We start from the raw sequence: 16,770 nt of genomic DNA on the forward strand, positions 1-16,770 counted from the left end.
CACTGTTACATTTTTATAAAGGTTTTAATGTACATAAAAACCAGCTTCTTGTTTAAGTGAAAATAAATGGAAGGTTGTCTTTTTGCGCTAGTAATGTTGTGGAGTTGTATTTTGTCTCGCATCAATTATATCGTTGGTTATATCGTTATCGCAAATTTTCAAATATATATATCGTGATAAATATTTTTGGCCATATTGCCCTGCTCTACTCCAAGGCAAAGAAAGAATACAGATCTATTAGAGGTGTAGAGCTGGATTTGTAAAGGATGCTAAAAGGGAAAGAGAAGCAAAATAATAATAATAATCATTTTCTACAGTTCTTATTGTCAACAAAAGTCAATAAAACAAATACTCACTTCAAAGTCCATATATTATATCCCTCTGTGCCACAGAACCTCATTATTGTCCAAATAATTACATCCGCAAGCAACTCTTACTGCTGAGTGATATGTTCCTAGAATGAAATAAGGAACTATAACATAAACTAATGCATTCATTTTTTTCTTTTCAAAGATATTTCAAAGAGCCAGATTATAGGTGGACTTAAACATTGTAAACATTCACTGCTTTGCCCCCTGGTCCCTCAGGGAGATTTATTTCTCCCATATTTAGAGCAGCTATGTGAACTAATTTTATAGCCATGTGACATAAGAATCTATAAACAGCTAGAAAAAAAGATAATACAGGAGAACAAAACAGGGTGTATCAAAAAGAATCATCCGAATTCAAAAGGCCATAGTTTTTTGTTTTTTTAAGTAATAGACATAGAAGCTTGTGGTAAATTTTAAAATATCTTCTGAAAATAAAATTTTACACAAAACTTGTGTCCTCCTCCATACGATAGTCAAACTTGTCCCATACTATTGGGAGCATGTCTGGAGCCGCTGCAGCAATGCTGTTGTTATGCCGCTACTTCAACCATGTGAAACTCACTTTAAAATTAGAAGATTCATTTTGGTGTATTTCATTGCAACTTATGCTGTTTCTAATTGTTCTTCCACTACAGGGAGTGCAGAATTATTAGGCAAATGAGTATTTTGTCCACATCATCTTCTTCATGCATGTTGTCTTACTCCAAGCTGTATAGGCTCGAAAGCCTACTACCAATTAAGCATATTAGGTGATGTGCTTCTCTGTAATGAGAAGGGGTGTGGTCTAATGACATCAACACCCTATATCAGGTGTGCATAATTATTAGGCAACTTCCTTTCCTTTGGCAAAATGGGTCAAAAGAAGGACTTGACGGGCTCAGAAAAGTCAAAAATAGTGAGATATCTTGCAGAGGGATGCAGCAGTCTCAAAATTGCAAAGCTTCTGAAGCGTGATCATCGAACAATCAAGCGTTTCATTCAAAATAGTCAACAGGGTCGCAAGAAGCGTGTGGAAAAACCAAGGCGCAAAATAACTGCCCATGAACTGAGAAAAGTCAAGCGTGCAGCTGCCAAGATGCCACTTGCCACCAGTTTGGCCATATTTCAGAGCTGCAACATCACTGGAGTGCCCAAAAGCACAAGGTGTGCAATACTCAGAGACATGGCCAAGGTAAGAAAGGCTGAAAGACGACCACCACTGAACAAGACACACAAGCTGAAACGTCAAGACCGGGCCAAGAAATATCTCAAGACTGGTTTTTCTAAGGTTTTATGGACTGATGAAATGAGAGTGAGTCTCGATGGGCCAGATGGATGGGCCCGTGGCTGGATTGGTAAAGGGCAGACAGCTCCAGTCCGACTCAGACGCCAGCAAGGTGGAGGTGGAGTACTGGTTTGGGCTGGTATCATCAAAGATGAGCTTGTGGGGCCTTTTCGGGTTGAGGATGGAGTCAAGCTCAACTCCCAGTCCTACTGCCAAGACACCTTCTTCAAGCAGTGGTCCATCATCAAATGTGAGATTTACAAGGAGGGAAAACAGTACACCTCTCTGAACAGTGTCTGGGAGGCTGTGGTTGCTGCTGCACGCAATGTTGATGGTGAACAGATCAAAACACTGACAGAATCCATGGATAGCAGGCTTTTGAGTGTCCTTGGCTATATTGGTCGCTATATTGGTGGCTATATTGGTCGCTGATTTGTTTTTGTTTTGTTTTTGAATGTCAGAAATGTATATTTGTGAATGTGGAGATGTTATATTGGTGTCACTGGTAAAAATAAATAATTGAAATGGGTATATATTTGTTTTTTGTTAAGTTGCCTAATAATTATGCACAGTAATAGTCACCTGCACACACAGATATCCCCCTAAAATAGCTAAAACTAAAAACAAACTAAAAACTACTTCCAAAAACATTCAGCTTTGATATTAATGAGTTTTTTGGGTTCATTTAGAACATGGTTGTTGTTCAATAATAACATTATTCCTCAAAAATACAACTTGCCTAATAATTCTGCACTCCCTATAGATGAGTAAATTTCACTCTGGCTGTGTAAAAACGTTCATAAACATTGTCTGTTGTGCATTTTCTAACTGGTATAGGTAGAGAATTTTATTTATTACAACATCCAAAAGCAAAAGAAAGAGTTAACATTTTTACTAGTAATTCTGCAAACTGGCATCTGCTGTATATATCAATTTGTAAAAGCACTCTTCAAACTGTAATTTAATATTAGCAAAGTCATCTCTCTGCATCATCACTGAGTATTGTAGCTGTGGATTCACAAACCTGAAAAAATCTGGATGATACGTTGAATAAGCATTTTCTCTGTAGATAGAAGGATAGAAGGTAAGGTCTATGCCTCGTTTAAAGAATTGGTTAGGCTCATATTCTACAAGCTAGTAAGCTATTTAGCTAGCAGGTTTGCACAATGAGTTCTTTATGAGAAAACATTTATGTGTAGGGCCCATAAGACCCCAGCGCCTCACCAGCTACTTGTGTTTCAATATGGGAGACAGAAAGTAAGAGTGAGAGATTGAAAGTGAGAGATAGATAAAGCAAGGAAGCAGGGAGAGAGACCAAAACAGAGACTGTAGCGTTAACACATAATTTTCACCTGCTGATTACCACAGAGTTAAGAAAAAAAGAAAAAACATGGGGTGGACTGAAGACCACAAATGCACAAACACAAACACATTGTGGTAGACACACAAGCATGTACACAATGCAGACATACTCACACACACAAACACAGAAAGATATGCACACAGTAGAGTTCACACGTTCTCACTCACACATAACACAGCAACCGCAAATACACAAAATTCCCATTCCGATTAAATTTAAGCATCTGCCAAGTTAATGCTCCAAAGTTTTGACAGAACTTGTAGCATAAACAACGAATGCCCCAAGGCACACACACTAGCTATGTATATTCCATCAAAAAAAAGTAGAAGCATTATTAAAGCATTTTCTCTTTCTCTCTCTCTCCCCTCTTTGAATGCAAGGTTAGATCCAGATCGAGCCCACTGTCTTTACAGAATAACACCTTCATCTTTTTGATCTCCTCTCACTCTTCATCATCATTTTGTCTTGTTCTCTCTAATTCTCATAAAATGAAGCCCTTGAGAAAAACAACTGAGACAGAATGGCAGAAGGAAGAAGGACATGGCAGAGAAGAAAGGGGGAGGCGTGAATAAAAGGGGAAAGTGTCAAAAACAGAAGAAGTAAACATTAAAGGACAGAAGGGAAGAAGAGTTCAAAAAAACGACACCATAAAGTAAAACCCAAGTGATGAAAAAGGAGAAAGGGTGAAAAAACTCTAAAATGGGAGAAAGGAAGACAAGAAGGAAATGAAGTCAGGACAAAAGAGTGGAAAACATTGCAGAGAAAAGGAAATGAAAAGGACAGAAAAAAGTTAGAAGTGGGAAAATGAATTTAAGAATGAAAGAGAGTGGGAAGCAAGAATAGCGTCAGAAAATCAGAAGACTAAAGTAGTACAGTGAAAGCAACAAAAAAGGTCAAAAGGCCAAGATAGAACAAAGACAATTAGTTGCATGGCAAAATGCAAACACAGAGAAGTCCATAGGGAATGCTGGAATGGAGAATGATGGCTTCCTACTTGTTAAGTAAGAACACACTTAACACATACACACTGACACACACCTACACACACATAAGAGGCCATCAGAGATCTGATGGGCTGTCATTTTATCAAATGAACTGCCACTTATTGCGTCCTTACACCCCCGCTGGGATACTCATTATTGGCCATGATTGCCCCCACCTAACCTCTCCTACCTTCTTCCCTGCAAACTATGCACTCCAACATTTCTTTATCTCTGGGGCTTCTTCTTAACATGCCAATTATCATCAGCTTTGATTTGCGTTCTCTTCCCAAGAAGACGTAAAAGGAAACACTTTTTTCCTCATTTTTTCCTTCTTTGTTATCTTTCTCATCAGCCTTTTTTACCTCTCTGGCTCCAAATCATGCTGTCATCATATTCAGACCATAGTAAATCATTCTTATTATATTAGTGCTACCCAAGGATTAATGAGCTGAGTATATCAGTGGATCACAGTACAGTTGTCCAACAGAAATAAGACAAAACAGGATCAAGCAACTGCAAAGAGAGATTTCTAAATGAAATCTAAATTTTTAAAAATAATTGAGAAATAGGTAAAAAGGCAACATAAATGGGAAAATAATTAAACAAATAATTAAAGCAATAACAAAGAAAAAAGTGCTTACTTACCCGCACATTTGGTCCTGGTTACCAGTGGTGGACCTGGGGGTCCTGTTCCTCCCTCTCCAGGTCTGGAAAGCAGGACCTTGATCTCATATTCTACATCTGGGTCCAGATGCCACAGTTTATATGTAGGGGAGTCAACCACATGGGTCTCTACCCAGTTCCCTGAAGTGGTCCGGTACTCCACTTCCTTCAGGATTATTGGCCCATCACCAATGATGCTGTTGGCATTGGGTTTGATCCAAAGGTAAGTAGCACCAACAGAAAGAAGCTCAGGAGGTGCAATGGGAGTGGGTGGAGCTGTGAAATAAAGACAAAAATGTTTATTTGAGTGTAAAATCTTTCTCTTTTTTTAAATAAAATAATCAATAAATATTCTTCTGAATACATCAATAAAAGGTTTTGTAACCTGAAAAATTACACAGTCCCTGATAAGTCACACAGCAAACAGGAAAAAAATACATCACTTTCTTTTCACTTTAACTATATCTGCAGCTGCCCATATGGAAAAGATATATATAAATCTTATAAAGTTTGTATCTGTCTTGTATGAAACTTGTATGAAAAGCATACAAGAGTGAAAACACATATAAGATCCCTTGAAAAATTATATAATGAAACTTGTATGTTTTGTACTGTATACTTACTAAAAAAATAGATGAAAGTAATGAGAAAATGGCCACTTTCATGAGTAAATCATATATGTTTTTACTATTTCTTTTCCATATGGGTGGCCTTATCATTTGTAATGCAGAATTACAGGATTTACTGCTGCCAAGAATTCCAGCTGTGTTCCAGTATTTAGTACAAAAAAAAACTGAATGTCTCCAATCTTCTCTTTGGGTTTGAGGTGTAATTTTCAGAAATAACAATCTAAGACTTATATTTTCATTATATAGGCAAGTACTTTTTTCACACTTCAGTAGCAACTACAGACTATTTGGTCCATCCATCCATCCATCCATCCATTATCTGAGACTCAACTTCTCACATCCTTTCACAGACACATGTTGTACCTTTAAGTGTACAAATCCATCAACTTTTAATGTAATATTTAAGAATTACTCTGCTGCTAACGTGCACTTTACCTTTTGCAGTGAAAATAGATACCATTAGAGCTAAAGGAGACATTTGAGATGTCAAATTCTTTACTTGTAGCATTAATCCATCACTTTGTTGACACACTGCTGACAGCTACTTTGAAATAATGGCATCTGTCAAGCCTAAAAGCATGAAGTTTTATTGCTCTTTCCTTTTTTTTTTCTTCTTGTCCAAACCAAGTTCACATTTTATAGGCAATATCTTTTCAAAATGAAAGTAACCTCTGAAATGACACATGCAAGAAAAGTTCTAACCCATATGAAAAGAAGTCTAACTAAAAGCAGACCATTTGCTTTACTTGGAAAATACTATATATAATGGGGAAATTTAAATATTTGACAAAACGACTTTCACTAAAAGCATATAAAGTGCTAAAGTGCTGCTAAACACCAATGCCACAAGGGATTTTTCATACTCCCCACTATCACATATGAATGTGTAATACATGGTGAGTATGAGACCACGTAAATGATCTTCTGTTTTCAGGAAGAAGACATTAGGTATATGCAATCTACTGGAAATTTAATTATTTGAGAAAGACAAATTACATAGTAATATTAACTTTCAAAACAAAATGTGAAGGCACAGTAGTGTGACTCAACAACTGGCTCAGTTAAAGAGCAACAGGAGCAGATGGAAACAATGGCATGGAAATTAAATGGAGTATTTTTTACTGGCCCTCAGACAGTGCCGGTGAGAATTCTGTTCATCATTATGAACTATGGTAATTAGTATGGGCAGCTCCCACTTCTTAGAAGACCTCTATATCAGCACATTGAACAGCGGTCATGACCCACTTTTTAACGGAAGGATATGATGTGCCTGAGCTGCACTAGAAACAAGAGAATGCTGTCCAAGTGTGGATTAACTTCTTGTGTCCTTAAAATGTGAGTCATAATCACACTGTAATATTCTTTTAGGTAAAACAATAAAAATAAAAATCAGTTTCCTGGAGCTTTGTTGTGATACAGAATCGTTGAGGCATCTAAACATGGATCAGCTTGAAAGTTGATCAATGATTATTAAGATGGAGGCAATGATGCTCAGAAACACACACGTGCAAATAGAGGACCAACCAATTAAAGGTCTTTTCAAAATGAAGCTTCCTTACGCTACACAGTAATCTTCTGAAAACACTTGCAACTAAAAGAGTCATTTAAAGATTGAAGTTTGTGGTCTCTGAGAATGAATCTCTTTGCGATGGCAGGTGCTTCGTCAGTTGACAGCTCTGTTATGCTGGGTAAGAATAATGGTCCCTTTACTCCTGCAGTCTAAAAGCAAAAGTCCTGATTTCCCTCTCCAAGTTTTTTACTTTCCTCAAGGCTGCATTAGAATATGTATGGTGGCTGCGGGGCCGATGAATCAACTGTCAGTTACTGCATACTCATCCATCTCAACTATATGGAGGCTAAGTGTGTGTGTCTGAGTCTGTGTGTGTGTGCATTTGTGAGTGTAGGAGAGAGTGACAGACAATAAGCATCTCTGTGTATGCCTAAGAGAGGTTTAGTGTGCTTTGCATGTATTTGAATGCATGTGCTTCTGTCAAAATATTCCCCTTCTTGGCAAACAGAAACTTTGATTCTTGGGATAAAAAAATAATAATATTTTCCTTCACAAAATAGTGATACAGTGAAATAAAACCAATCATCACTACTGTATAAATCCCAAAAAATACATAAGAGTTTTGTTACAGTCTTTTGTCCAATGAACACAGTTTAAATGTCATTTCCCCCACTCAAAACTGGTCTCAATATGAAGGGAAAAATGTGCCATTGATGATGTTTCTGCAAACAATAGAGGTCCATTCAAACCATCTTTTGCAAAGTAAGAAACAGTCATCACATTATTGTAATGAAGTAACCAAATGCATGTTTCCTTTTCTCATCCAGTGTCATTTGACTGCCTGAATTTTGGTTACCAAATGGTCTGAAACAGCCACCCAACATTTTTTCAAGAAAAACACTATCTGTGTCTAAAGTCTGTCGGATTTTTGTCTGATCACAACCATTATCTCTCTGCCCCTTGATGTCAGCATTATAATATATGGTGCAGTGAAAATTGGTTTCTAGGTTAGTTAGTTCAGTACGATAAAAAATGGGCTCCAGAATGAGAAGTCATCAGTCAGTTTAAGCTGCCCTTGCTGGCTAGTTAGTTTTATTTCCTCTTGGCTTTCTTACTAATCTATCAGTTCTGTTTTTAGGATATTGCCTTTTTATCAACAGGTCATGTAAAACAATGATGTGGACAAGCTTTTTCTAGCTAGAAAATATACTGAGGAAGTCTAGGTAACGTTCAAGGTACTACAGCTGTGTCCAGTTGCAGTAGTCATACAAAACTGGATGTTACTTTTCCCAGAACATTTTTAAGCGTAACTCACAGTAGGAAAATGGTCGCATCTACTTGAAAGGCTAGACAAATAATGCGAAAATTTTTGGGAGTATTGCACTAAATAAGGTAAACACGCCAAATCACTGACAACTACCTCTAAAAGAAGCTTGTCGACCTTTGCTACAAGTGCTTTAACACAGACCTAACTGTTCATTAACATCATTTATATTCAACAACTTCTCCTGATGTTACTCCACTGGAAGAAAGGCAAAATCAATCAATCACTCCCTGCTCCTTCTGTTTTCACCCACCATCTCTCCATTTCTCCCTCTGCCAGCTCATTTGCAGCAGAGAGTTACAGAGGCCACCCGGTGACATGCAACCTGGTACCCACGATGATATGGAGCGAACACACATTTTCAGAAACTCAGACACAGACGTTTGCTGATAAAAAATTGACTCTAGTACCTCTTGTACATATGCATGCAAATGCACCCACACAAATCAAAGCATGGGCCTGCATGTAAATACAAACAAATACATGACTGTACTTACACATACCGCAACTGGAACTGAATGATAAACCGGAGATACAAACACAATAACTTGTAAGAAGCACACACAAGCATTTCAGTACATGTAGACTATGTATTGCAAGCATATGCGGGGATCTCTAATGAATAAGAAAAACTACAAACATATTCTGATCGCTAATCAGCTTTAGCCTTCAAACTTGAATTCAAACAGTGATGTTAATGAACTGTGATAGGAGGGCGAGTGGAGGGCAGAAGAAAGCAGAAAGGTTTTTTGAGAGTAAGGGAGACAGGGAGCAAATAGGTAGAACCGCAAACCATGACTGGTGAGAGATTTTATCATATATTTAAATGAAAGTAAAAAAGAGAGAAAGCGAGGAAAGAAACACAATGAATGAATGTTGCCAAAATGGTGAGAGTGAACAATGCTTTTAAAAAGTAGCAGGACAAATGCTGCACCAGCGAGCTGAAAATCACTCTTGTGCAATCAGTACTCTGAAGAAATATTTGACATTGAGTTTTTTTTATGATTGGCAGACAGGCCCTTGTTAAAATTGTGTTACAACAGACTTCAAATGTAGCTCTTGTTAGTTAAATGACTTCTCTAAACCTGCACAAATTATATTTGCATATAAGATAAGATAAGATAAGATAACCTTTATTAGTCCCACACGTGGGAAATTTGTTTTGTCACAGCAGGAAGTGGACAGTGCAAAAGTTATGACGCAAAAATTAGAATACAATAAGAATAAATACAGTACACAGCTGTACAGAATAGAATAAAATAATATACTATATACAGTAGAATAAAATAGAATAAAAATATACAATAAGATAAAAATAGAATACGAATGCTATATACAACTGAGTAAAAATACAACGATGCCAGAAAGGATTATTGCACTTAGTGTTATTGCACATGTGTGGATGTGTGTGTTTGTTCAGTTAAAGTCTTTGTTGTGGAGTCTGACAGCAGTGGGGAGGAAAGACCTGCGAAATCTCTCCGTCCCACACCGTGGGTGCCGCAGTCTCCCACTGAAGGAGCTGCTCAGTGCTGTCACAGTCTGCTGCATGGGGTGGGAGATGTTGTCCAACAGGGATGACAGCTTAGCCGCCATTCTCCTGTCACTCACCACCTCCACTGGGTCCAGAGGGCATCCTAGAACAGAGCTGGCCCTTCGGATCACCCTGTTCAGTCTCTTCCTGTCCCCAGCAGAGATGCTGCCGCCCCAGCAGACCACACCATAAAAGATAGCAGAAGCCACCACAGAGTCATAGAAGGTCTTCAGGAGTGGGCCCTCCACTCCAAACGACCTGAGTCTCCGCAGCAGGTACAACCTGCTCTGCCCTTTCCTGTAGAGGGCGTCTGAGTTATGAGTCCAGTCCAGTCTGTTGTTCAGATGAACACCAAGGTACCTGTAGCTGTCCACAGCCTCATGTCCATACCCTGGATGTTCAGTGGTTGCAGTGGAGAATGCTTGTGCCTGCGGAAGTCTACCACCAGCTCCTTGGTTTTACTGGCGTTGATCTGGAGGTAGTTCAGCTGGCACCAGTCCACAAAGTCTTGAGTCAGTCCTCTGTACTCCTTGTCGTCCCCATCAGTGATGAGGCCGACTATTGCAGAGTCATCAGAGAACTTCTGCAGGAAGCACTGGGTGGAATTGTGGGAGAAGTCTGCAGTGTAGATGGTGAAGAGGAACGGAGCCAGAACCGTTCCCTGTGGGGCCCCCGTACTGCAGACGACCCTGTCCGACACACAGCCCTGAGTCCTCACATACTGTGGTCGGTCGGTGAGGTAGTCCAGGATCCAGGTAGTGAGGTGATGGTCCACTCCAGAGTTCTCCAGCTTGTCCTTCAGAACCGAGGGAAGAATAGTGTTGAAGGCACTGGAGAAATCAAAGAACATGATTCTCACAGTGCTTCCTGCGGTCTCCAGGTGAGCGAGGGAACGATGTAGGAGGTGAATGACGGCATCATCCGCTCCAATGCCAGGCTGGTAGGCAAACTGAAGTGGGTCCAGTGATGAGCTTGTTAGGCGCCGAAGCTGAGCCAGGACCAACCGCTCCAGGGTCTTCATCAGGTGGGATGTCAGAGCCACCGGCCTGTAGCTGTTGAGGTCCTTGGGGCGTGAAGTCTTTGGCACTGGTACAACACAGGAGGTTTTCCAGAGCTGTGGGACTCTTCCCAACCTCAGGCTCAGGTTGAAGAGGTGCTCCATCACCCCACACAGTTGGTCCGCGCAGGACCTGACGACCCTCGAGCTGATGCCATCTGGGCCCGCTGCCTTCTTGCCATTAATCCTCCTCAGTTCCCTCCTAACCTGGGTGGTTGAGAGAGACAGGCTGGAGCCTTGTGTTGAGTGTGTATTGGATGCTGTTGTTGGGGGTGGGGAGGAGTGAGCAGGGTGAATAGAGGAGGTGTGAAGTGTCTGAGGTGTCAGAGGTGGAACAGCAGCAGTGGGGGTGGGTGAGTCTGCAGCCGATGTTGTAGACTGTCTCATGGTTGAATCAAATCTGTTGAAGAAATGATTCAGTTCATTTGCCCATCTCACATCCCTCCCAGGCAGAGAGTTCTGCTGTTTGTGGCCTGAGATGGTTCTGAGGCCTCTCCAGACTTCACCAACGTTGTTTTGCTGAAGCTGGTTCTCCATCTTCTGCCTGTAGCTCTCCTTCCCATTCCTTATCAGTCCCCTCAGCTCTCTCTGCACCCTTTTCAACTCCTCTTTGTCTCTGGATTTGAAGGCCCTCCTCTTCTGCTTTGCTTTTCACATTCATCGTTTTAGCCTTTTAAAAAACTCCCAAGACATAAAACATTGCATTACAAAGAAAAAAAATGCAGCAGCCAACAATAATTCTGTCATTCATACGGGAAACAGAACGTGTCTAAGGCACTCTGAATGCCTACAAGACTCAAAAATACATAGAGAAACTAACAGTATATTTAACCTGACGGAATCTTTTTTTATTATTATTATTTCCTGCAGGTTAAGTTGCCAAAAAGTTGATCTTATAACCAAATCTTGATATTTGAAAAATGCAGAAAGCTCACTGAAACTGTAAACAAATAATTGTAATAACAGCTTTTCAGGTGTTATAATGAGTCAGATTCTCTCCTACATGTTTCACTAACACCACAAACTGTATGCTAAATGGTTAAAAATGCTTTTCATCTACTGAAAGTTAGATATGAATATAAACAAGAGGAGAGAATAGGCCGTTTCCACTGAGCTCTTCCTGCAGAGCTCTGTTATGCCTCTGCAGAAGCCACATACCTACTGTAGTAAAAACAAACAGAAATTGGGATACAGCGGGCAAACAGCGCGTAACTCTGGGCCCATAAAGACCACTGTGTAAGTATTTATGTCTATGTTTTTGCAGCAGTCGCAGCCCCAAAAGGTTTTATCTTTTGTATTCTGGAGTCTTGTTGTCTGAAGACTCATCGTGCCTCATGTTACTACACCCTGCGGGAACAAAGTATATGGATCTACTTTTTACTACACTGTATTATAATCCCAGCATGGTGTTTAAAGAAGGCTCATGATGTGTCTGTGTCAAGACAAATAAGCTAAAAACAAAAGACCTTAAGTAATGTTCTTTGTACAGTGGAAAAAAAAATGTCCTTGCGTGTGCTAAGTCTGCTTTACTTATTGTAGTTTTTATTAGTGTGCACACCAAAAAGCATTGGCTGTTTCTGTGTGTGTGTTTGCATTGTAGAGATTTTTCTGTCTATAATAGATTCTCTCCATTATTAAGACCTCAAGGTCATTTATACTAGACTTTCTCAAAATGTCCAATTGGTATTCAGAAAATCAAAAGCCTACATAGTTTCTATTTTCTAATTTTAAGAGAGAGATTAAAAGATTACACATATATACTAGCCCTACTAGTCTTTTAACTAATGGATATTTAGAAAAATAATCTCAAAATTGAATTTTTCAGTAGATGAATTTTTGACACACCCGCTGGTAGCAAAAAAATAAAATAAAATCTTTGAGAAACTTTAGGTGAACATTTCATAAAAGGAGAAAACTGTAGACATTTTTCATGTCTATAGTGGCCTTGACCCTTTTAGCTAGGTAGGAAAAAAAGACACATTAAGTTTCCATTTGCATGCACCACAGTCATGAAACAGCATATGCACCTGCATGACAATGACATAAGTGCTCACTTTCTGCCCTCCCATTTCAACACGTACGTATATATATATACATATATATACATATATACATATATATATATATATATATACATATACATATATATATATACATATACATATATATATATATACACATATACATATACATATATATATATATATACATATACACATACATATATATATATACACATATACATATATATATATACACATACATATATATATATACACATATACATATATATATATACACATATATATATATATATATATATATATATATATATATATATACACACATATATATATATATATATATATATATATATATATACACATATATATATATATATATATATATATATATATATATATATATATATATATATCTACACACAGTGGGGCAACAAAGTATTTAGTCAGCCACCGATTGTGCAAGTTCCCCCACTTAAAATGATGACTGAGGTCAGTAATTTGCACCAGAGATACACTTCAACTGTGAGAGACAGAATGTGAAAAAAAATCCATGAATTCACATGGTAGGATTTGTAAAGAATTTATTCGTAAATTAGGGTGGAAAATAAGTATTTGGTCACCTCAAACAAGGAAGATCTCTGGCTCTCACAGACCTGTAACGTCTTCTGTAAGAAGCTTCACTGTCCCCCACTCGTTACCTGTATGAATGGCACCTGTTTGAACTCATCATCTGTATAAAAGACACCTGTCCACAGCCTCAAACAGTCAGACTCCAAACTCTGCCATGGCCAAGACCAAAGAGCTTTCGAAGGACACCAGGAAAAGTATTGTAGACCTGCACCAGACTGGGAAGAGTGAATCTACAATAGGCAAGCAGCTTGGTGTGAAAAACCAACTGTGGGAGCAATCATCAGAAAATGGAAGACATACAAGACCACTGATAATCTCCCTCGATCTGGGGCTCCACGCAAGATCTCATCCCGTGGGGTCAAAATGATCATGAGAACGGTGAGCAAAGATCCCAGAACCACACGGGGGGACCTGGTGAATGACCTGCAGAGAGCTGGGACCAAAGTAACAAAGGTCACCATCAGTAACACACTACAACGGCAGGGAATCAAATCCCGCAGTGCCAGACGTGTTCCGCTGCTGAAGCCAGTGCATGTCCAGGCCCGTCTGAAGTTTGCCAGAGAGCACATGGATGATACAGCAGAGGATTGGGAGAATGTCATGTGGTCAGATGAAACCAAAGTAGAACTTTTTGGTATAAACTCAACTCGTCGTGTTTGGAGGAAGAAGAATACTGAGTTGCATCCCAAGAACACCATACCTACTGTGAAGCATGGGGGTGGAAACATCATGCTATGGGGCTGTTTTTCTGCCAAGGGGACAGGACGACTGATCCGTGTTAAGGACAGAATGAATGGGGCCATGTATCGTGAGATTTTGAGCCAAAACCTCCTTCCATCAGTGAGAACTTTGAAGATGAAACGAGGCTGGGTCTTCCAACATGATAATGATCCAAAACACACCGCCCGGGCAACAAAGGAGTGGCTCCGTAAGAAGCATTTGAAAGTCCTGGAGTGGCCTAGCCAGTCTCCAGACCTCAACCCCATAGAAAATCTGTGGCGGGAGTTGAAAGTCCGTGTTGCTCGGCGACAGCCCCAAAACATCACTGCTCTTGAGAAGATCTGCATGGAGGAATGGGCCAAAATACCAGCTACTGTGTGTGCAAACCTGGTAAAGACCTATAGTAAACGTTTGACCTCTGTTATTGCCAACAAAGGTTATGTTACAAAGTATTGAGTTGTATTTTTGTTATTGACCAAATACTTATTTTCCACCCTGATTTACGAATAAATTCTTTACAAATCCTACCATGTGGATTCATGGATTTTTTTTTTTCACATTCTGTCTCTCACAGTTGAAGTGTACCTCTGGTGCAAATTACTGACCTCTGTCATCATTTTAGGTGGGGGAACTTGCACAATCGGTGGCTGACTAAATACTTTTTTGCCCCACTGTATATATATGTTGCTCAGCCATGTTCTTGGAAAGTGAAAGATTATAAGATTGCAAACGTGTGTGTGTGTACAGTGGGTGAAAGACTGAGTGATATTAGGCTTCAGCCCACCAGAGGAGAGAAAATATATCACCCCAGTGGCGGAAAAGATGGAAAAATCTGTTGAAATGACCAAAAATGACAGTCACTCTGCCAAAATCTGTTTTTCTCCCATTTCAACAGTGGAGCAAGAAGGAGTAATGACAGTCAAGATGATAACAGACTTTTCTTTTCTTTTGTCCATGAACTGCTTCCTCTCCCTCTATCTGGCCCGTTTATATGGGTTTTCTTTCCTTTTAATAATCCATGCAGAATAAAATCCCCAAAAATGAACTTTATCAAGTAGCTATTAAATAAGCTGGAGTTGTCTTTTATTTACAAAAATCTGAATATGTTGTTAAAGGATATGTTTTGAACAATGTGAAAGTTTGAAAAGACAATTTTCTTTTCTCTCTTTCCCCATATTAGTGATTTTTTTTTCACTTTTTGCTTAATCTCCTTGTAAATTGTTGTCTTATCAGTAATACACTGCAGGTCCATTTCGCAGCTCCTTGAACTTCATCTCAGTTCATCTCACATAGCAAAGATAAGACACACGTACACACTCACATGCGCACAGAATAGCATAATTCAGATATGATAAGATCAACAGAATTTGCCAAGTGTTAATGATAACTGCCACATGGCAGCTTTTTGAGTGGAACAAATTTATATTGGATAGTTTTTTAGTATTTCAAACTTCTCTATCTCTGATTTCCAGGTTCATCGTTCAGTGTTTCTAGAACACTGAGCACCACTCTTTAAAGTGATGTAATTTTGTCAACCAACACTTTTTTTTCTTTGAAACAGCACTGTAATTATGCAAATTGCAGAGATATTTCACAAGAGCTGGTGTCACTTCTAACCTCTAATTTAAGCGAGCTGAAGAACACTGCAAAGACACCAATTCATTTTCCTTATCATTTAAAGATCAACAGGCAGGGGTTTACTGATGACAGTTATCAGACTATGCAGCTGAAATATCAAGGGACTCTGTTTGTTGCTCCTGTCATGTGAACTAAGATATCAGATAATTCATTGTTATAAAAGGCAGCAATCCAAAAAGAAGAAAGTTCATAAGGATGTCACATTTTTAAATGGTGCTGTCTTAAATCTTTGAACAAGCAAGATAAACAAACCTGTTAGACCGAGGCATACCTAAAAGCATCTAATTCATAACTATGATGTTTCCTTTCTGCTCATTTAGGTTGGACAACATTTAAGAGACAAAGATTTTATTTATTTAGAATACATGTCTGTATTCTGATGGCCCAGCCTGTGTGCTTCAAATTTAATATGGGTTTTCACTATTGTGAATGTATTCTACCTGAAGGGAAAATTTCTGACTCACTCATCAACTTGGTGTAAACTCGGTCCACTGACTTGTCCTCCCATTGTCCTCAGTATCTCCTGGTTTTAGCATTGTTTCCACTGCCTGGCACAGCCCCACTCGCTTTCACTTACTTTTGATAAAAGCTGTTTTTCCTCTGCAGATAGCAGCTCCTGTAGCTAAAGTAGTCAGCAATGATTGTCATAGCAGTGCAGTGTAAAACTACTGTGAAATTATAGTAAACAGGACTTAGTATTGGCAAACTTATTTGGAATTATTTAACCAAATACCAAGACATTACCTGGTACAAATATGGTAATAAAATCAAATAGAGAAAAGCAATTTTACATCATAACATGCATATCAAATTAAGTTGTAGTCATGTAATGCGCAGCAGGTCCAGGAGGAAAGCTTGGGGGTGTTCGGGGAACAGAACAGTGTTTCCATCTTTAAGGTAGTTTAATGTTGCCATTACCAATACTATGTAAACATGTTAGATTAGTTGTTTTGAACATTCATTTCAATGTAAAATCCTGCACTCAGTCTTACAAATGTATCAAATGTGGCTGTTTTTCTAAGAATATAAGCTAATTTTGAAATTGATGCTCCCAACTGCAGAA

General features: G+C 38.9%; 1 protein-coding gene across 11 annotated transcripts in view; it reads right to left on the reverse strand.

Annotated features, from left to right (window-relative positions):
- ptprt (protein tyrosine phosphatase receptor type T) overlaps positions 1-16,770 on the reverse strand; it is a 328,497-nt gene that overhangs the window by 215,281 nt on the left and 96,446 nt on the right. For all 11 annotated transcript variants that reach the window (XM_014413047.3, XM_014413046.3, XM_023155006.2 and 8 more), the window contains exon 8: positions 4,627-4,920. In XM_014413047.3, coding sequence (XP_014268533.1) covers positions 4,627-4,920 — 294 coding nt within the window. The remainder of the gene's footprint in view (positions 1-4,626; positions 4,921-16,770) is intronic.

Source organism: Maylandia zebra, linkage group LG5 (assembly GCF_041146795.1).
Source record: "Maylandia zebra isolate NMK-2024a linkage group LG5, Mzebra_GT3a, whole genome shotgun sequence".
Lineage (NCBI taxonomy): Eukaryota > Metazoa > Chordata > Actinopteri > Cichliformes > Cichlidae > Maylandia > Maylandia zebra.